Source organism: Microtus pennsylvanicus, chromosome 14 (assembly GCF_037038515.1).
Source record: "Microtus pennsylvanicus isolate mMicPen1 chromosome 14, mMicPen1.hap1, whole genome shotgun sequence".
Classification (NCBI taxonomy): domain Eukaryota; kingdom Metazoa; phylum Chordata; class Mammalia; order Rodentia; family Cricetidae; genus Microtus; species Microtus pennsylvanicus.
This window is the reverse complement of record NC_134592.1, coordinates 13570153-13591909: the sequence shown is the minus strand read 5'-3', so window position 1 is coordinate 13591909 and position 21757 is coordinate 13570153. Positions and strand designations below refer to the sequence as shown.

Below are 21757 nucleotides of genomic sequence, written 5' to 3'. Positions count from 1 at the left end.
AGCCTGGGCTACACAATGAAACCACTTCTCAGACGCTTACAGAATGTAACCTTTTAGGGTTGGCTCGTTCCACTCTGGTTTAAGTGGAGAGTTAACATGTTTCTCTTGCTGAGTCCTGGTCCATGGTATGCTGGTTTAATCATCTCCTTATGGAAGAACTCTGGTTACTCCTGGCTCAGCGCTCTCTTGTGAAGCTGCCCTACACGCTCTGCACATGCGCCTTCACCTCTTCAGTTGCCCGATCCCCCGAGGCAACCCCACCCACTCTGTTCTTCCTAATTGTTCCTCCAGAGTGCGGACTCGGGGTGTGTGCGTGGTGGAGGGGGGGGGGAGTATGCGTGCCAGTAACTGCTCTGGACCAAGGTCTGAGCTGTGAAAATCCAATAAAAGCAAATTACATGTTCCTGCAGAGAGTGTGGGGGTAGCAACACCGGGGCACACGGGGCACTGAAAAAGCAGCAAATGCCAGGCCGTGCTGCATCATGGCGTCCTGGAGGAACCTAGAGACAGAAGAAGCAGGACAAGCCCTACGTGTCTGAGGGAAGGCCCTCTGGAGATTGAGGGCTGTGGATTAATCTTGGACGGTGGAGACTGACTACTGAAGATATTTTGCATTTATTAAGGGCTTACCACGAGGCAAGCAACACTCTTACCCTTTGCCTGTATCGTTGCTTTTCTTGGAAGCCTTGATCGCCATCTCGCTTTACAAATGAGGGAGAAATGACCCTTGCCCATCATCACCCAGCTATCATGTTCCTCATCAGATAAACAATAGCAGGTCCCCCCCTCCCCGTGTGTGTGTGTGTGTGTGTGTGTGTGTGTGTGTGTGTGTGTGTGTGTGTAAGCTGGAGGTCAATGTCGAGATGTCGTTCCTCCTCAGTCATTTCTTCACCTTGTTTTATTTCATTGCAACAGGGTCTATACACTAGACTCTGGAACTTACCGTTTCTGCTAGAGTAATTGGTTAACATGGCCCGGGATCTGCTGGTCTCTGCTCCCTGGCATGGGGCTTCATGCACACGGTGATGATCGGCATTTTTGACACAGTTGCTGGGCATCTGAACTCAGGCTTTCAAGCTTGTGCAGCAAGCGCTTTACCTACTGAGCCATCGTCCCAGCCCCTGCAGTCCATACTCTTAATCACTTTAATTCTCTAAAGAAAATAATTTAATTAATTCCAAGTGTTCTGTCTGCATGCATGCCTGCACCACTTTTAAGCCTGGTGCACAAGGACAGAAGAGGATATTGAACCCCTGGGAACTATGAGGGTTCTCAGCTGCCATGTGGATGCTGAGAACCAAACCTGGGTCTTCTGGAAGAGCAGGTGTTAACTGCAGAGGCATCTCTCCAGCCGTAATGTTTTGTTTGTTTTCTAGTTAGTGTCTCTGGGCATACTGTGTGTATAGGGCAGGGGCGGTGTAGGAGTAACCAGAGGGACATTATGGGGTCAGCTGTAACCTCCTTCCACCTTTATGTGTGGTTTAGGAACTGAACTCAGGTCGCCAGGCTTGTGTGGCAAGCACCTTTGCCGATTGTGCCATCTAACCAACCTCCTAGTCATTCGAATTCTGGTGGTAGCCAGAGCAGAGAACCATTTTCTGGATCATGAGTAAATTCCAATCGGTTTCTAAGGGTATATTCCACATAGCGCCCAAAATGTTCAAGTTTGTTCTTGGTCAAGGTTATTGATATGATAAAACCCACTGTAAAGAAACAGGACTAGCTTTGGTAACACAGAAATCATTAGATGGATTTGCTGCCCGAGAGCACTGCCAGGCTCACCACTCATCTGCGCATGTGCAAGCACAGATCCTCCGGTCCTGTTGGATTATCTGCCTGTGCCTCAAGAAAACAGAGCTTTGGGGCTGATATCGCAGACACGCAAGGCCTTGGAACCCGCTGCACATAATGAATGTGGTTTTGTTTTCTTGGAACTGCTGCATACCGGGAAAAGTCACGTCCTTGCTCTGCTTTCTCCTTAGTGGCTAAACACGCGAAACTTTCACAGCGCTGAAGGTCGCCCACCCTCCGAGCCTGTCATTCATATCTAAACAGCACCGTACTGCCAACCTGGCCTGTTGGCTTGTCCTTTTTTCTTTTGAAATCCACGTGCAGCTTTCATAATAGCAATGTTTCCAGCCCCGGGGTGCTTGGCAGAGTAAAAAAAAGCCTCCCAGGATCAAAGCCTCCTGCCTAGGTTCCTCTCTGGGCCTGACACCCCCAGCAAGCTGAGCAGGGCCTGATGTCTTATCTTCCAGGCCCCAAACAGCCATGAAAGGAGACACCAGTTCTTTTTTTTTTTCTTTTTCTTTTTTTTTTCTTTCTTTTTTTGGTTTTTCGAGACAGGGTTTCTCCGTGGCTTTGGAGCCTGTCCTGGAACTAGCTCTGTAGACCAGGCTGGTCTCGAACTCCCACAGATCCGCCTGCCTCTGCCTCCCGAGTGCTGGGATTAAAGGCGTGCGCCACCATTGCCCGCGAGACACCAGTTCTTGCTGTCTTCCCGGTGACAGTTGTCAGAGGGATCATGCAGAATATGATGGCAGAAACATGCTATGAATTATAAGATCTGCCCGAGTGTGACCTGCAATAATAAACAGAATGCCGGCTCAGAACCTTGACACAGAAACCGTCTCAGGAAGAGCTCCCAGCAAGCAAGTGTTTCTAGGAGTTGGGAAAAGGAGGAGCGTTTCGGTGTCTGCTCCCGGGAGACAGAGTTTTCAAAGTTGTTGGAGTGTTCTCTCTGTTTATTGACTGTGATAATATTAGAAGCCGTGTGATAGGCCGGGTGCCCAGGAAGCCGAGGGAGGCCCAGGAGCCCAGCCCTGGCTGACTCCTAGAGGCGTGGCCTTGGCATCCAAGCCAGGATAGCAGAGCTCAGGCCAGCATTTGTGTCGCTTCCATGCGTCCAGAGACAAACAGGTACTCCGCCATTGGGGAGGCCTGCATTTGGGACCTGGGTCAGATAGGTCCATGTGAGGACTTGTAGGATGTTGTTCTCCCAGCACAACGCACAAGAGCTCTTGCCGTCTTCATTAGAGTAGCTGTGACTGCTTGAGAGAGTCCCTCAAAGGCGTGTGTGTAGGGGTGGGTGGCTAGCGATGTTCCCGGCTAGAAGGAGGCCGGACCGGGAAGAATTCCAGTCACTCCGCTATACCTCCCTGCCAGCTGTGTGCCATTCTTGGGAGCCGAGAGTAAATGCAGTGTGGAAGGAGTGTTGGTTGGAGGGGTGGGGAGACTCCATGTAGGCAGATACGGGGAAGCTGTCATCCGTGCTGGGGTGATACTTTACAATGCTGTGGTTGCTTGGGGTCAGTCCTATAAAGAACTCCTCAGCCGTGCTTGTTAATAAGCCCAGGAACTTATTGGTTCCCCAGAGCATCCTTTGGGGGAATCGTGATTTGGCCCCTCACTGGTGCCCTATGGGGTGAATAGACATTTGTGCACATCTCCCTCGGAAGCACTCACTCAACAATGACCAAAATACATTATGTGTAAAACTTTCAAAGAATTAAAACAGAATTTAAAGGGGGAAACTTATTTTTTTATGGCAGTTTGTCTGTTTCTTCTCGCTGTGTCTGTGTGCGTTTGTGGTATACTCACATGTGTTTACAAGCCCATGCATGTGGAGGCCAAAGGTCAACACTGGATGTCCTCAATCACTTTCCATCTTACTTTTTGAGGCAGGGTCTCTCATTGAGTCTGGAGCTCATCGATTGGCTTGTCTGCTGAGCAGCAAGCTCTAGGGAACCTTCTGTCTGTGCGTCCCCAGCGCCAGAATCAGATACACACATCGCTGTGTCCAGCATTTTACGTGGATGCTGAGTATTGAATTCAGGTCCTCATGCTGGTGTGGTTAAGCTAGAAATTTTCCCACCGAGCCATCTCTCTCACCTCCTCTTTATCACAACCCTTGAGGTTAAGGGGCCCTTCCTAAATAGTGGAGACCAAGTTTCACTGTAATAGCCTAATTCCTGGAAACCTGAGAATCTTTTTTTTAAAAAATATTTATTTATTTGTTATGTATACAATATTCTGCCTGTGTGTATGCCTGCAGGCCAGAAGAGGGCACCAGACCCCATTACAGATGGTTGTGAGCCACTATGTGGTTGCTGGGAATTGAACTCAGGACCTTTGAAAGAGCAGGCAATGCTCTTAACCTCTGAGCCATTTCTCCAGCCCCAAACCTGAGAATCTTGTTGCTGACCCAGATAATCTGCTTTCCAAGTGATTGCTGCAAGCCCTCACAACTGCAAATGCCCAAGACCGTTGATTCTAAATTTCCTCTTTGATGGTAGTGGGTACACAGAGAAAAACAGCAAGTACCACTCAATACACTTCCCGATTTGGTGAAAAGTCACAGTCAGCAAGCAGAATCAAGCCCTGTAGAAAGCAGTGGAGAGGGCTGGAGAGATGCCTCGGAGGTTAAGAACACCTCTGTTCTTCCAGAGGTCCTGAGTTCATTTCCCATGATGGCTCATAACCATCTGTAATGAGGTTTGGTGCCCTCTTCTGGCATAGAGGAGTACATGCAGGAGGAACATTGTATACATAATAAATAAATCTTTTAAAAGAGCTAGTGGAGACAAACAGAAGGTCTTGCAAGCACTATGCAAAAAGGTCAGCTACCAGCTTCTGTAGCTGAAGCAATTTCTTCAATCTCATGCAAATGCTTGCTCGTTATAGACATCTGTAGGGGGAACGGCTGTGCCCTCTGCTTACTTCACAAGCTCTCCAGATAGCCTAGAACCCAGACTCACACACAGGGGCCACTCACAACTAGAAAACCGGTGGTGAATTTCCCCCAACTCTTTCCAAAGCTCCAGAAAAGGCGACTGGCACCTGTGGACAGGAATCAACTCCCCCCAACACTTCCCTCACTGCCCAAAGCAGGAAGCCTGGGCCCTGACCTGGCCTCTCTATGGCTTGGACATTTTCCATCACTGTCCTTCTCTCCTTCCTCCTTTTCACTCTTCTTCGTGGAGGTCCCTCTGCAACCACACAGATCCAAGGTTCTTCTCTCGTCTGGCCTTTCTCCAGGCCCACACCTACCTGTTACTGGTACTACAATAAGAGTAGCTTTTATTGTAGAGGCAATCATGGAAACAATCTCGTCTAAGTTGTAGCCTGATGATGTAGACATTTCTCAGGTACCCGAGAACCAAAGTCCTAAAGTAATCCATGGTCTCTCTTGTAATGGCTTGTCCTCCTCCCATTCTCCCCCAATCAGCAAGGAGCCCGCATGGCTAAGCAGAACCTCCTACAGCTGACCAATCAATCACCCAGCAGGGGCCTTCCATGCTCCAGGGTTTTAGCTCTTCTCCCATGGGCACCGCCACACCACCTGAGACCAGAATGGGTCCACCTTACTACAGTCACCTGACTTGACTGCTCTGTGGGTTCAGTTGCCTCCAGTCAAGGCTCAGAGTTCCTACTGTGCGCTCACCTAACTGGGCAGCCAGAGGCTTCCTGGGATCGTTCCTTCTGTGTAAAGCTCCTCTCTCTCTCTCTCTCTCTCTCTCTCTCTCTCTCTCTCTCTCTCTCTCTCTCACACACACACACACACACACACACACACGGCAACCAGTACATTTTACATCTCTTAAGAAAAGTGCATGCCTTCCACCAGAGTACTCTGAGGTCTAAACCCCCACCCTGGTTGTTTCCCCTTTCTGGAATTTTCTTCCCTCTCACATGGAGGCCCTTTTGAGTTGCAGCTTCAGTGCCACCCTCTGGGCTTTCTCTGGCCCTTGAGGTTCTTTGTCATGTCCCCTCAACCCCACTCCTGTCAGTTCTTAGTGACATTCTTGCATGTCTCATTACAAGACCGTGCGGCGTTTGGGGCTTGAGAGTGTGGGTTTCCTCCTAATACCCTATCTAGCGTAGGCTCTAGGGGAGAAGTGCAGGTCTGGGCCATTCCACTGATTCCCAGACTCCTCTGGTGATGCTCCAGCTTCTGAAAGGGTGACGGACTATGCCCCCTGCTGGCCTCGGAGGGTAAGACAGACTCACTAAAATGCCCAGCTTCCCCGCCCCCCCAAAAAAGCTTAAAACAAAGAGATTCTGAAGTCTTTCCCGGCTCCAGGCAACAATTTCTTCAGGAGAACCTTATAAGAGCCATGAGTAATACTGCACACCTTTAATACCAGTACTGAGGCAGGAGGATCACAATGAGTTATAGGTCAGTTCCAAGGCAGGGTGTGATGAGCACTGGATGGCAACAGGGTCTTACTGGCTTCCCTAGACGGCCTAGCACACACATGAATTATCACAGGGCTGCAGCTATGATAACGTGAAGACAGATGCATGGGTGGATGGGAGTGTCAGGGTAGAACTAACTCAAAAAACCAAGGCTTCGTGGAAAAGGTTATAGAAGACCAGGTCTCAGTTCATCTAGGGAAGACCCCCACAAATGTTAACTTCACCTCAAGAAACAAAATTACCCAATTTTGCCAGTGAGGCCTATGCAAAAAAGCTTCCTAGTTTACATTGAAAAAAAACAGATTAATAATTTTTCACTAAAACCCTCTGGGATTTTGGTATCTTTTTTTTTTTAATGTACATTGTAGTTTTGCCTGCATTTATGTTTATGTGAGGATGCCAGATCCCCTAGAACTGGAGTTAGAGAGTTGTGAACTGCCATGTGGGTGCTGAGAAATGAACCCAGGTCATTTGGAAGAGCAGTCAGTGGTCTTAACTGCTGAGCCATCTCTCTAACCCAGAATTTGGTATTTTACTGGGCCATACTTCAAAAACAAGCAATTTAAAACCCTTTTCCCAATTTTCTTCTGAAAAGAAGAATGAAAAGTTATCTTTCCCCATTTCTAACAATGACCATCCTGGCCTGAACCTTGGGGTGACTCTCTCTCTTGGCTAGGGGGATTTTGTGTGCAGTGGACTCTCAGTAATGTTTTGAAGGCATGAAATTATCAAGCCTCAAAGGTTTGGGAAGTGCAGGATGAGATTCTGACTCAGCAGGAGCCCAAGGCGCCTTAGTGTTCTTGGCGGCCAGCCACGATTATCAGAGGAGCTGTGGGCCTCGTGACACTGACTGGCTCCTTGCTTATTATGTTGGGGTCTAGGTAGCCCCTCACAAGTCCCTGGGAGGTAGCATGCATGACAGAAACTACCTTCTGTCAAAAACCAAACCAAACAGCTCTGCACAGTAAACAGGCAACAGAGGAAAAGAAGACAATTGGGGGGGAGTAGGTTCATTCCTACCACGTGGAGGACCTGGTGATTCAACTCTGGTCACCAAGCTTTGTTGCAGACCTTTTACCCACTGATCCATCTTGCCAGCCCACTATTTTTAACTTTACAGGAAACCTTTCCTGTGCTTTCTTTTAGACTTGGTGTATAGTAAATTTCTCAATAAAACAAAGTCCAGCAGTGCAACTTTAAAGACATACTGGCTGGGTGTGGTTTACACCTGTAACTCCCGCACTTATGAGGCTGGACAGGAAGACTGTGAGCTCAAGGTCAGTGTGAAACCCTGTCTCAAAAAATAAAAAAGTCCATAAAGTAAAGGCACCTAGCCGAGGCGTTCCGTCCTTGGTATAAGAAGCAGCAACAAAGGGGACAGGAACATCCTTTTAGAGGTGAAAAGCCATGGTGTGATGGCATACACCTATAACCATCCTGGCACTTGAAGGCAGAAACAGGAAAGTTACTGCAAATTCAAACCCAACCCTGGCTACAGAAACTGCCTAAAAAACTGAAACCAAACCTATTTCATTAGTCTGGATCAAAATGATCATTGCAAAGTTATAAACTGTAAATAGAGCAACCCTAAATATGTATGCATGGATCTATACACTATGCATACATATATGCAGTATGCATGAGTTCCCAGGTCTGCAGAGATCACTTAGTATTCTGCAGGACTTTCTGGGACTGCTATAATTCAGCAGGAATATAAAAGTAACAAAATCTTATTGCCTGCACCCTCCCTCCCCCTTTCCAAAGGGCCAGCTTCAGCTTGAATCCTCTGGCCTCAGTCCTGAGTGCTGGTGCTGGGATGACAGGCACACACTGCCACACCTTGCATCCTAGGTCGAGTAAGGTTCCAACAGACCTGTGTACACAAAAATCACAATATATACATACATGGCAACTGTTTGGGAGCAGAGGAACACAGCCGATCCCCTTACAACTGTACAACACGCAAAGCTTGAAATATACACAACCTTTAGTGGTCATCACAGCAACAGCCTCCAAAGACACAAGGAGAAAAAACGCAAGTATGGGAAAACTAAAGTGTGCTTAGGAACCCAGGACCATCCCCACACACTCTAGATCCCAGGACAGCACTCGGGTTCTTCATAATGCACAGCTCCATGGCCTATCCGAGACAGACCTGACACCACTGTAGCACACCATCTAGCTCTATTTATGCTGTAACCTGGGTGCAGACAAGGCAAGGAAAACCTGTGTGCCAGGTAGTCCTGTTATGATGTAGGGAATAGGCCAACCCCAAGGTCAGAGAAGTATTTATTAAAGCAGCTGCTGGGGGGCATGGTAAACACACATAACCCCAGCACTTCTAAGGCAGGAGGATCTCAGATTTCAGGCCAGACTAGGTTCTGAAGGCTAGGCTGTCTCAAGACCTGTAACAAAAACTAAGCCAAACTAAAGACCACCTACCTTGCTGGAGACAAAGGAAGTCAAACCCAAAGGGTGTTTCTAGCTTTACTTTGGGGATGAAGAAAAATGTCCTGGGAGCGCTGGCTCTGCCTGGGTTTCTATACACTGTTTTAGCCTTTGTTAGGACATCAGGTTAATGGAAGATTTGGGGAGACAGTGTGTCTCACAGGGATAGGTCAGCTCAATTTGTGGGGTTCTGGGTTCCAAGAGTGATCTTTAGTGCAGAAATGCTTGGTGGCTTCACCCCTGTAACCCAAGCAGCCACTTTTCTCTTAGGGCAACAGGGTCAGACACCACCCCCTCCCAAACCCCTTCTAAGTTTTTGTTTAACGTGTTTGAGTGTTTTGCCTGCATGTATGTCTGTGTACCACATCCTCACAGTACCAAGACACCAGAAGAGGGTGCTGGATTCCCTGGAGCCACAGTTACAGACAGTTGTGGGGCACAATGTGGGTTCTGTTCTAACCTCAGGGCCATCTCTCCAGCCCAGCTTCCCCTCCTGTAAGAGATGGCTACTGTGAAGGACACAAGGTGGTGGTGGCACTAGGTGTAAAAGATTTGGGGCTGAGATACAGGGAGACTGATCAGTTTTCACTGGCTTCATGGTGCTTTGGGGAGGTGGGTGGAAAGGAGGATTTTACCAAATATAGCAAAGCCTCATCCGTATGCAGGGAGGAGACTGTCAGGATGTCTGAGTCGACGTGTTCCCAGGGTGTACTTTGGGGTCTAATTATGTTTTTTTATCCAAATCCTAGGACTCTTCAAAGTAAACGTCCATCCCCCTTCCCCACTAAGGGTCCAGACCCAAGCAGTGCACTTTTGCCGAGTAGTGGTGGTGCCTCCCTAGCACTCAGGAGGCCGAGGCAGGTGGATCTCTATGAGTTTAAGGGCCAGCTTGGTCTACAGAGCAAGTTCTAGGACAGGCTCCAAAATTACACAGAGAAACCCTGTCTTGAAAAAACAAAACAAAAAAAAAGAAGTGTATTTTTTCCACTTCCATTTTACCTAAAACAACAGCAAACCAAAGGGTTAACTCTCTCTCTGTTTTTAAAGACAGTCTTACTCTGTAGCCTTGGCTGGACTGGAACTGTGTAGACCGAGCTGGCCTTGATTCTGAGATCTCTGTGCCTACGCTGCTCAAGCGCTGGGATCAAGGGCACGCGCCGCTACACCCAGCTGAGCTGCATTTCTGAAAACGGGCTCAGCACTCGGCCCACTCGCTTACTTTGTCACGCGGCAGCTGTATTAGCTATCTGACAGCTTAAACCATTTCCTAAGGCTACTGTGTACTAGGTCTGTGTGAGGGTTCCATCTTTCCTGTCAACCTGACTGCATTTACAATCACCAGGAAAACACACTTCTGGGGCTGTCTATGACAGCGTAGGTAACACACAGGGCTTCCCACGAGCAAATCTGCCAGTCTTTATTTATTTTATCTTTTAAAGTACAACTACTTACGGCAATGCAAGCATGAGTAAAAACTTGCCAATTCTGGAGGCAATTTAACAGACTCTCTGCTGCTGAGAGCACAGACTGACTTTCAGAGCAGCTGTGCCTTCCAGCATTTCTCGTCTATGTCCTTGTGTGCTGCCTGGTATCACAGCGTCTGCAAAATAAAGAGATTTTAATTTTGGGTTTGCCATTAGAAAAAGAGCAAGCATCCACAACAATGACTGATAAGGAAGACATAGGCACTGTACCCATCTGTCTTCATAATTTATATGGCTCATGTTTCCTGCTGAGCCATGATTTAGTGGACTTCATGGCTCAATTGTGTGGACTTCCTGTTTTTACATTTTACTCCCCAGAAGCAATCAGGTCACCTCCAGCAACATTCTTAGTGGCTCGAGGTTTTGTAGCAGTACTTAAGTGTCTAACAGAAACCACTTAGTCTGTCAAACTACATCCCGTCTGCAAAGCTTCTCTTACTGTTGGTGGATCGACAATGGCACGGCACAGCCATTGTCACCGTGGCAACAGTACTCAGGACCTATCAGAGGAGAATTGCACATGAAACCGCTGGTTCTCAAGCAGGCATGCCTCGGGGTCCTCCGGAGTATGCTTTTTCTGCAAGTCTGGTGTGCTCTAGGGTATCACCAACCCAGGGCAGGTCCAAGACTACAGATCAGGGAGCATGCCACCAAGTCCTGTTGGCCAGGATCCGGACCCATGTGCTACCAACTAAGAGCACCGACCATGTGCTGAGCTCTCCTAGGGAGCAAGTACAGGTCAAGCAGTACGTACGGAGGAGAGCAGAGAAAGCAATGCGAGAACTCCACCCAGTGGCCGGCATCACCTGCTCGGGAAATCACCGGCAGAACATTCTTTATTTGTGGGCATGTGCTGGGGATGGAACTCACGATGCCGCTTACACTAGGAAAGCGATCTACTACTGAGGTATACCACACTTCCTGGTCTGTTTTGAAGATCTTGCTATATGGCCCGGGCTGGTTTGGAACTCTTGAGTTCAACAGATCCTCCTGTCTCAGCCTCCAGGGCGGCGGCGGCACTTTGCAAGCAAAGGCCACAGGAGCAACACACCAATTTTCTAGTTCGGGCCAATAAACCTTCCAAAGGGGGTATGCGGACAGAAGGGTCGCGCAGGCCCCGAAGCCGCCGATTGCCCCTCCCCCACACCAGCACTTCACATTCTAAAAACACGGGGAGGTGGTTCAGCAGGTAACGGCACTTACCCGGCAAGCCCGAGTTCTCATCCCTGGACCCCTCGTAAAAGGCAGAAGTAGGGACCTGACTCGCCCACGCTGTGGCAGGTGCATGCACGTACATCATACGTACACATAAAATTTATATTTTCATGCTAAAAAATCAGTCAAGAGAAGGAATCCCACGCGAAACAGGCACGGCTTGGCCATCTACGTGCACGGCGGGTTGGGGTCCGAGGCTGGAGCCCCAGGCTGGCCTGGACATGAAGCCGAGTTCGAGACCTCGAGCAGGGCCGGACACGCCAGGTTCGAGGCTCACCTCTGCTGGTAAGAAGCGGAGGCCCGCCACTGCTCTGCTCCTTGCCATCGCAGGACTACGGCCGCGTAACATTAACAATCGGCCGCAGTCAACGGAACCGGAACCTGCGTCTGGAAGTAACTCCTTCCCGGCGTGCCGCGGGCGTCAGAAGCCACGCCCAGCGCCGGTCCGGCCGTCCTGGGGTATCCCGGCAGGCCTCGACCGCCCTGGTGAGGAAAGTCGACTTCCTGCGCTCGTTGCCCTTCAGTCCTTCTGTGTGACCCTGATGGACGCCCAATTTGTCCAATCTACACGCAAAGCGGCCGTCCACGCTCACTAGCTAGCCTGTAGGACGCGGCTTCCAGGGAGGGGCCACCGTCACGATGTAGGCGATATGATTGGTGGAATCGAGCCAGCATTGTCCAATCACGAGGTTCATCTCGGAGCCTGTCCAATGAGCGCCTCCGGGGGGCCGGTCGGGCCCCTGGACCACGGTCAGCCCTGGGTTGGCCGCAGAGGCTGTGGGTAGCGAGCGGGCATGAGCGCGTCCGTGAGCCGGGCGGCGGCGGCTCTGCTGCGCTGGGGGCGCGGCGCGGTCGGCGGCGGCCGCCTGCCAGGGGTCGGCGTGCGGGCGGCGAGCTCGGGCGGCCAGGCGGAGCAGCTGGACGCGCTGGTGAAGAAGGACAAGGTGGTGGTGTTCCTCAAGGGGACGCCCGAGCAGCCCCAGTGCGGCTTCAGCAACGCCGTGGTGCAGATCCTGCGACTGCACGGCGTCCGCGACTACGCGGCCTACAACGTGCTGGACGACCCGGAGCTGCGGCAAGGTCAGGCCCGTGGGATCCAGCGGCGTGGGTTGAGCAGATCTCTAGAGGAGCGGGGCTTCGCCTCGCCTTCGCCTCGGGGCGAGCTGTCTCGGGCTGCGTCGGAGGAGGGTGATCAGTAGCGTGACCCAGCAGGTCAGCTCGGCAGTAGCTTGCTGAGCGGGGCTCGCAGCGAGTACCCGCGACTTGGCACACTGGGGATACTTTGAGGGTCTTGGAAACCAGCGGCCTACTTGATAGGTGAGACACTGGTATTGTGTGTGTGTGTGGGAGGGTTCAGGCTTGCCCGTGTGTGCCTGAGGTCAAAGGCTGGCCTCTCATATTTAAGGCCCCGAGTGTCCGGGGCTGTCTTCTTGCTGCACAGAGGGTTGCGCCATAGTCCAGCTGGACTCACGTTGGGATCCTATTTGGCGGGGGGGAGGCACGAACTTTGGTTTTTTAGATACCGTAGCATTGTGTGAGGACTGGGGCTTGGGAAAGGCTCAGCGGGAAGAGGAAGCCACAGTGACTTCAGACCCCAACCTGATTAACAACTGCCTTTGTACAGAACAGCCAGACCTGTGACTTTTCACTCACCGACCCTGAGGCCAAGAAACTGGGTCCTCATGCGTACTGGAATCGGGGAAGCCTGCTCCCTAGTTCCAGGGCCGGAGTAACAACTCCCCCAACCCCCACCTCCGCCCCATCTTCCTGACCTAGTGCTCTGTTTGGTCACTGCTGAAATGAGACATTTCTGTGTTAGCACGGAATGTTCAAGCTTTGAAATTCCTGCCTATAGTCATTCTTCATGTGTCTGTCCTGCTTGACGGGGCAAGCTGGGCTCTGGAGAGCAGATTTGGCTTGGAATCTATTATGGTTCGTCAGCTTTTCCTTCTCGGGAAAGTGAAGATTATGGCACCAAAACTGACAGAGTCCACAAGGAAACGAGAAAAAAATAAGAATTATAGCTCGGTGTTGTAATTCAGCACCTGTAACCCCAGCACTCTGGAGCCTGAGGCAGGAGGATCACCAGTTCAAGGCTAGAACTGCATTGCATCATGGGAACTTCCCCATCCCCTTATACAGTGTACTTATTATCATCCTATCTGGCACAGAAGACACTCACTAGTGGCAGTTACTTTGTTTTCAAACTTGATGGTTTCCAAAGTACTTTTCTCTATGTTGTCTAAAGTAGCTGGCCCTACATTTGCTCTCCGTGATGGTATTGATGGACCGCACTTTAGGATAAAGCCGAAGGAGGAAGACAAGTTAACGCTACCAGGAATAATGGCAAGCCACACATTCTGCTCAGAACCTCGTGTTTTCCTCAGCTGTTTGTGAAGCCTTGGTTATCTGGCCCTGGGCAAGCTGTAGTTTTGAGTCAGAGGTGGCTCCCTGCTGGGGAAGATAAGCTCCCACTGTGCAGTCTGAACTGGGACCTACCCACAGTTGCCCTGCAAGTACAACTCCTAGCAGACAGTTGCATTGTGGGTATCTTGCTTAATATGAAGTCCGGGGTCTTTGGTTTAGAATTTATGTTCCTCTCTGTAGTATAACTGCAGGCAGGCTGTAACAGAATACAGCTAGTATAAGCACTAAAAGCAAGGAGGTTTGCTATCCTCCATCTCACACGTCCGGCCTCTGATCTGTCTCATTAGGTGATCAAACGAGAGAAGAATTTAACCCTTCCTTTTTCTTATTATTCTTATCGAGACAGGCGAGCCAAGCTGGCCTAGAACTCATTGTATAGATGAGGCTGCCCCAGAACACAGATTGATCCTGCTACCGTTCAAGTGCTGGAATTTCGGGTGTGAGCTGCCATGCCCAGCCACAACTCTTACGTTTCTTGACTGTTGATTTTATTGGCTTGTTAATTTGCTTAATAAGTGTGTCATCAAAATAATTAAACATATGTTAAACATGTGGCTAAGAGAAGGGCTGTCTTTGGACTGTGAGAGCGATGTGAGTGTGCTCCCCCAGTGGGGCCTTTCTTAGCCAGGTTAGGCCTTTACCCTGTGGAGACTCTTCAAGCTGTTGTCTACACCCTGAATTTGCCAAGGGGCAGGGAGGCAGGAGGCTCATCCTTGCTTTGCCAGGCTAGGAGGGGCCCTCCTACCTGTCATACTGCAGCGTGGGGCCTATGTAGCATCAGCCCTTCCTTTTTCCTTGTGCCAGAATTTTACAAAGGGCCCTGGTCCTCGCTTTTATTTCCTGGGGTACACAGGCCACAGCCACAGGGTTTTTGAGGAACCCAGGGCACAGTGTGGCGTGGTTCCTTGGGCTTGTTGCTGCTGGCCTGGCGGGATCCTGCCTGTCTGTACACAGCGTTTCACCCTTAGGCAGTAGCCTGTGGCGCTGGGAATGCCACCTGAGCCAGCAGGCTTTCTGTGCTGTTGTTACAGTCCCACCGCAGACTCCTCTGAGTAGTTGGCAGTCCTGTGTCCGTCCCCATGTGTTCTTTACTGCCTGCCAGAGTAGGAAGTGAATGTTGATGAAAGCGTAACTCTTACCCTGTTTTTGTTTGTCCTTATAACTTGTAAACTTTTCGACGCATAAGCCTATGACATCGCCATACGTGTACATTACCTAACGCCGTCAGAGTAGCTGGCCTAGCTGTCACTTTGGACATGCGATGTCTTGGTGCTGGGACATTTCGAGTCTCTCTGCAGACTGTTGTCTCCCATAGTTTTCTCACTGGCCGTCATGTTTACTAGAATCTCAGAATCTCACTCTGCCCCACCTGGGAACTTCCCTTTCTTCCTCACCCTTCTCCCAGGCCTCTTCCCCGCAGCCTGTAAAAGTGTATGAAGCAGTGTCTGAGCATTCCAGGCAGTAGTCGGGCACTCACTGCTCTGGCGAGCATTGGAGGAAGCCATGTGCTGTGGGTGTCTGGCACCAGCACTTTGGAATTGTAACAGTGTATTGGAGGTGAGCAGAGCTGTCTCCCTCCTCCCAGAGCGGTAGTCTGGAGTGGAGACAGACTTCCTCTGTGAAGGGCCAGGAGGTCGGTGGGCTCCTGGGCCCCCATTTTGTTTGTTGCTCTGTTGTTGGAGGCTGGAAGTAGACTTGGATGCTGTATACTCAGTGAGCAAGTTGAATTCAATAAAACTGTATTTGCAAATCCAGGAAGAGGTTTAGCCTGCCACCGGCCTGCCACCCCAGGTCTAGAGGAGCCATGTAGAACAGGATACATGTGTAACGTGTTCATGACAACATGAGTTGTGGTGGGGACGAACCCACGCATGCAGTCCTGGCCTGTTAGCAGACTGGATGAGCCGATGGGAGTTCAGTGCTGGAGGGTAAAACTATACTGTGCTTAAACCAGGTCCTGGTACACTTGACATGGATAAATATCAGAAACACGTTTGGTCCATACTGTCTCTATACATTGATGTCAGAGGTCCCATGTACTGTACATGCGTGTGCAGTGATCAAGAGACTGTGGGGAGGGTCCATGGGTTCAGAGACTGGCTTTAGACTTCAGAGACCTAGATGTTGCCCTGGATCCTCCACCACATGCTAACTCTGTGACTTTGGGTGAGTTACTTAGCCTCCCTGAAGCCTAACAAGGATAGTTATCATACATCTGTAGTGGTCAAATAGGATTATTTATGGAAGATACTAAATGCTACTTTCTTGTTACTGTGTGGACTACCCAGCTTGTATCATTCCTGTGTTCTTTGCCCCATGCTTTCTGTTTACCGTGTTGCCCAGAAAAGCACTTCTGTGACACACAGAGCAGAACATCCTTGTGGTTCTGCTTATGGATGTGGTACACACACATCCATAATCCATAGCCTCAGTGCTCGGAAGCAAGTCATTTCACCATACATGCTGTTTGGTCTTCTCAGGCAATCTGCAAGGCAGCGGAGCTCCGCTCTGCAGCTGAGGAAGTGGACTGGGGGCGGGGGGTGTCTGTACCTAGAGGTCAGCGAGCCACTTTGCCCACCCGTGTGCCTGAGCCTTGTCTGCTCTGCTCCCAGCATTTGCTCTCCTCTCCTGAGGCTCTGCGGTTTCCATGAAGGAAATGTAACCCTAGGACGTGACTGACACACCTAGCCCGAGATCCCAGAGCCTGGTCTGTGGCCACACCTGGAGTACTGCTGTGAACCACAGTGCCATTGCTGAAGTGCTCCAGTGTGGAAAGCACCATTGAAAATGCACAGGGCAGGGCGATTTTACACATCTTTTCTCAACCGTATTTTTTCTGGATTGATAAGCTGTAATGTTGGGGGGGCACGTGTGTGTGGGTTCAGTACCGAAGGGTGTGGACACCAGAAGTCTATGTCTGGTGTCTGAGGCAGGGTCTCTTACTGAACCTGGAGCCAGCCTGGCTGGCCAGCACAACCAGGTGGCCTTCTTAGCTAGCTCCACCCCTAGAGCTGGGAGATTACAGATGTGCTGTGATGCCCAGCTCTTTTACGTGGGTGCTGGGGGCTCAAAACTCACGTCCTCATGATGCAGGGTGGCACCTTGGGAACCGAGCCATCTCCCCAGCCTGGGAGTATTGATTGCTTGTCTGTGTGGTCTTTGGTTTGCTGGAGTGGTGGTAAGTGGCCTGAGTCTATAGCTTCCCGCCCCATGCTAGTGTCTCTGTTTAGGGTGACTTCAGCACTTGGTATGAGTTTGATCACTGTTGTAGACAACATGATTCACACTACAACCTGTTTGTGGTCTGATTTTCTAGCTTTCAGGAGCGCCTGCTTGACTGTCACTAAATATTGCAGTTTTTGGAAACTAAGTGGGAAGTAAAAAAGCCTTTATGGTTCATTTTAGTGTTTGAGGTATAGGCAGTGGTCTTTGTTACTAGAAGTTTCCCGCTTTACTCCGTAAGAAGAATCCGATATCTCCTGAACTATTGAAGCTCATGAAAGCCGGGGCTTGTAGCTCACACCTGCAGATAGAGCGCTCTGGAGGCTAAGGAGTAACTGCAAGTTTGAGGCTCGCTTGGGCCACATATGGAGTTCCAGGCCAGATTGGGCTAAAAGAAAACAAAAAACCTTCCAGCAAGCAACATCAGCAAAAAGAAATCCCAGTGACCTGTCAGTCGGTGTGTGGCACCCTGAGTTCTGCCAAGATGCCATCATTTGTCCTTGAGGCAAAGTTCTTGAAATGTCAGCCATGAGGCAAGACAGTGGGCAGAGTAAAACTGTGGCAGTGTGTGGTCTGAGCCACTTGTTGGCAGCTAAGTGATGCGCGCTCTGGTGGAGGACCCCATAACACAGCCCTCAGCACGGAGCTTCTCACGTGGGACCGCCCAGAGCAACTACACTGTTTTGAGTCCAGTGTGGTTTGGGGCGATCCTCAGGCAGCAAATGTATTTCATTTTGATATGTTCCAAAGCAGTGAGCCCTCGCAAAGGTAGTTAGTGTTCCCTGTGGAGGAAAGGTCTAGTCAGGAGGCTTAGACGGAGCCTGTATTTAAATTGTTCTTCATTCCCACACCCCACCCTCAGTTGTAAAGGTAAAGATTCACAGCTGACCTGTAGGCTGTTTGTACTTGAGGGTCAAGTTTAAAATGCAAGCAAAAACAAATCCACGACCCATGTACTGAGTAGTTGTTTAGGGTTCATGGCACCCCATATCAGTATGACGAACACCTTGTACTCAGCAGGTAGTTTAGTGTGCTAGGTACTTGATACTGTGAAGGCTGGTAGGATTTACCGCAACTGTAGTCCCCTTCCCTTCTTCCTGAGAGGACCTCTCTGTGAAGTCCAGGCCAGCTTTAGCTGAGTGCTGGCTTTACAAGTGTGGGCCACCACGCCCGCCGTCTGGAGAAGCAAGATAAAAGCTGTGACTCGGGCTCCCTCCAGCTCTGCTATTTCAGCAAACTCAGTACTTTTCAGAGAACGACAGTACGTTTTAAAAGGAAAATGTATTGTCTCCTGAGACCGTTGGGTTGTAACTCAAATTGGTAATTTTTTTTTTAAGACAGGGTTTCTCTGTTTAACACCCTTGGCTATCCTGGAACTCATTCTGTAGACCAGACTGGCCTTGAACTCACAGAGATCTGCCTGTCTCTGCCTTCCAAGTGCTGGGATTAAAGGTGTATGCCACCACCACCTGGCTCAAATTTGTAATTTTGTTTGGAAAACCATTGTTGAATGATGAGGTAGTAAGAACAAGTTTGTCTGCATAAAAACCCCACTGTGTGACTGGTTTTTAGATGTGTGTGCTATTATATTTTTTTGGAAGCACCTGCTCACTTACTTTGTGTGTTTATATGGTCGTTTTGGCCATTTAAAAACACTGGCAATAGTATTTATGTCTTTGTTAATTTGTTGCTGAATTGAACTTAGGGACTCTCACTCATGCTGACCAAATGCTCTGCTGCTGAGCTATATTCCCAGCCCTTCAAAAACTTTCTGTTAATTTGTTTTATGTGCATATGTGTGCAAGTGCACACACACATACACAGCGACATCTAATACTAGTCACAATCACCATGGCTGTATACCTATGTCTGTCACCAGGTTCTGTAGAGCCTATCCAAGGAGCTGAGAACATGGGGCTTAGGAGTTGCAGCCTCAGGCCCAGGGTTTTCTGTGCCTCTTGGTAATCTTCAAAAATAACATCCACTTAGCATCTTAAGTGTAGGTCAGCAGTGGGGTCACCCAGTCAGCCAGTGCCTTCATCTGGACCCACATTTCACAGCACATTTGGACATGAAGCTATGATGTTTCTGAAAGCATGACCTGTGTGGATGATTACAGCTTTGCCTTGGCTGGGCAGTTCCATTCCCTGCTGATGCGTCAGTGTTTTACCAAGGGCCTTCCCTGAATCTCACGGAAACCTCAGGGGCTGAAGGGTGAAAGAGAAGCCGAGGGAGCACGTGACCTGTCACGTGATGTGCTGTCCCTTTGAAACTCATTGCTGTCCAGGAGTGGGGTGGGGCTCAGGGAGAGTCTGGATTTCTGTTAGGAGTGGGGCTGTGGTGCCTGTGGTGGAAGAGTCACTCCCTGATTGTTTAGTGACGCATCTCCATCTCTCCACAGGTATTAAAGACTATTCCAACTGGCCTACCATCCCACAAGTGTACCTCAATGGCGAGTTTGTGGGGGGCTGTGACATCCTCCTGCAGATGCACCAGAATGGGGACCTGGTGGAGGAACTGAAAAAGCTGGGGATCCGCTCTGCCCTGATAGATGAGAAGAATGAAGACTCAAAGTGAGGACTCCGGGTCCTCGCCGAGCAGAGCGCCCTCCCCACCACATTCGCTGCCAGAAAAGCCTTACCGCGTTGGTCCTGTTGCTGTGGCTGCTTGCGATGGGCCTCCTGGCTGGCAGGCGACAGGCGGTTTTATTGGTCTTTGGCTCAGAATACCGTGTGGTGAACTTCCTTATAACCACTGCTCTGTAAACCAGCATTGTAATCCGGTGTTGCTGGAACCCAAATTGGTTCTTTTATTGTCTTTTATTTTCTGCCTGGTTCAGGAGTCATTCCTGACTGCTCTACGTGGGTTGGGTTGTAAAGATGGCAACCCCCCCTGGTGTTTTTGTAACTTCTTCTGTAAGGGAAATGATGAACAGAGAAGAAAATGTGATGGCTGGAGTGTTGTTGTTTTTTAAATAAATTGCCAGCACAGACTGTGTGTGTGTGATAATTAGCCCAGCAGCCACCGATTCTTTGTGTTTTCTTCCTTTTTTTTTTCTTTTTTCTCTACTGCCCTCTGCTTCTTACTCCTTCCCCCCTCTGTCTTTCTTTTTCTCCAGCCCAGGCTGGCATTGAACTCATTACATAGCCAGGGGGTAAACTGAGCTTGAGGTCCTCTTGCCTCCACCTTCCAGGTGCTGGGATGTCAGCCACCTGCCACGGTAGTGCTGAGAATGGAATCCAGGGCGATGTACCTGTTAGACAAGCCTTTACCAACAGAGGTACGGCCCCTTGATCTTATTTGTGTCCTCTTACTGTAATTCATTGACAGTGACTCTCAGGTTCACCATTAGGCTGTAGGGAGTGCAGGACAGTGTGTGGGCCCTGACCCAGGTGTGCTGTGCTGAAGGGATGTGGTGGACGTGAGAGGGGACCTCCCTTGCCGACTCTTGGAGCCCGTATGAGCCAATAGCTAATGGGAAACAGGCATTGGCCTTTGAAGCATTTTCTTTCCCATGAGATGGAGTCTAAGAGGAATTAATTGGAACTGTGTTCATCTTCCAGTATAGTGTCTGGGAGGGACTTCTCCAGGGCTGATCCATCCAGAGCCTGGTGTGGAGGACCCGATTCTCCACCCCACCTGTGGGAAAGAAGCACTTTTCTCCCGGTGTGTCTGGCTCTGCCAGAAACCACCTTCAGTCTCCAGGAGCCAGACAGCATTGCCTAGAAGTCACAGAGTGTAGTAGGAGTGGCGGGCCGCTTCCCGCCACCCGGCTAGCTTTACCCAAAATAATTACACAGAAACTGTATTCTTTTAAACATTGCCTGGCCCATTAGCTCTAGCCTCTTACTGGCTAATTCTCACATCTTGATTAAACCATATTTAGTAATCTGTGTAGCACCACGAGGTGGTAGCTTACCAGGGAAGATCTTAACCTGTGGCTGTGTCAGGTGGGAGAATCATGGTGATTCACTGACTCAGCTTCTTTCTCCCAGCATTCTGTTCTGTCTACTCTGCCTACCTAATTTTCTGTCCTATCAGGACCAAGGCAGTTTCTTTATTAATTAACCAATGAAAGCAACAGATAGATAGATGACACTCCCACATCATTTCCCCTTTTTCTGTTTAAACAAAAAGGAAGGCTTTCATTTTAACACAGTAAAATTACTTATAACAAAACAGTTATCAAGCAAGAATTACAGTTACAATATTTATATCTATTTTATCTTTTATCATAACTAAGGAAAGCTATAACTATTTTTTTAACTCCATCAAAGACTCCAGAAGGATATAATATTACCTAAGCAAACAAGAAATCTAAAACTCTAGAAATGACAGAGATATCTTGCTGCCTGGACAGTCACTCAAAGTTCCTCTGTACCGTTGGGGCATCCATCTTTGGCCTTTAGGCCCATAGTGTCCAGCAGACTTTTCCATGAAGCAGGAAATTTCAAAGACAGTTCAGTCATTTTCTGCTGTGTCCTGCAGAATGTCTCGCAGACTTTTCATGAGTCAGGAACCCCGAAAGACCATCTCACCTTTAGGCAAGTTCAGCAGTCCTCTCTCTGTGGGTTCTCTGTGTCCAGTTTATGCAACAGTCCAGGCAAGAGCAGTTTCTTGCCCAAATGGCTATCAAACTCCATAAGGAGCCTCTTTGATGCCCATCTTCCTCTTGAAGTAGCTGGTGCTGCTAGGAGCAGACGTGTCTCACTGTCATGAAAAGCCCTAAGTTATTAAAACATTTAAAATGCCATATTCTGCAG

The 21757-nt window shown here is 49.4% G+C and overlaps 1 protein-coding gene and 1 non-coding gene across 2 annotated transcripts; one reads left to right on the top strand and one right to left on the bottom strand.

Moving 5' to 3' along the window:
* Positions 1-10491: 10491 nt before the first annotated feature.
* On the bottom strand, positions 10492-10767 carry LOC142835403 (small Cajal body-specific RNA 13). The gene has a single exon (XR_012907835.1).
* A 1315-nt stretch (positions 10768-12082) lies between these two features.
* On the top strand, positions 12083-19987 carry Glrx5 (glutaredoxin 5). The gene is made up of 2 exons (XM_075948021.1): positions 12083-12425; positions 19396-19987. The coding sequence occupies exons 1-2, from the start codon at positions 12140-12142 to the stop codon at positions 19569-19571; spliced, it is 462 nt and encodes a 153-aa protein (XP_075804136.1). The 5' UTR covers positions 12083-12139; the 3' UTR covers positions 19572-19987.
* The last annotated feature ends 1770 nt before the right edge of the window (positions 19988-21757 follow it).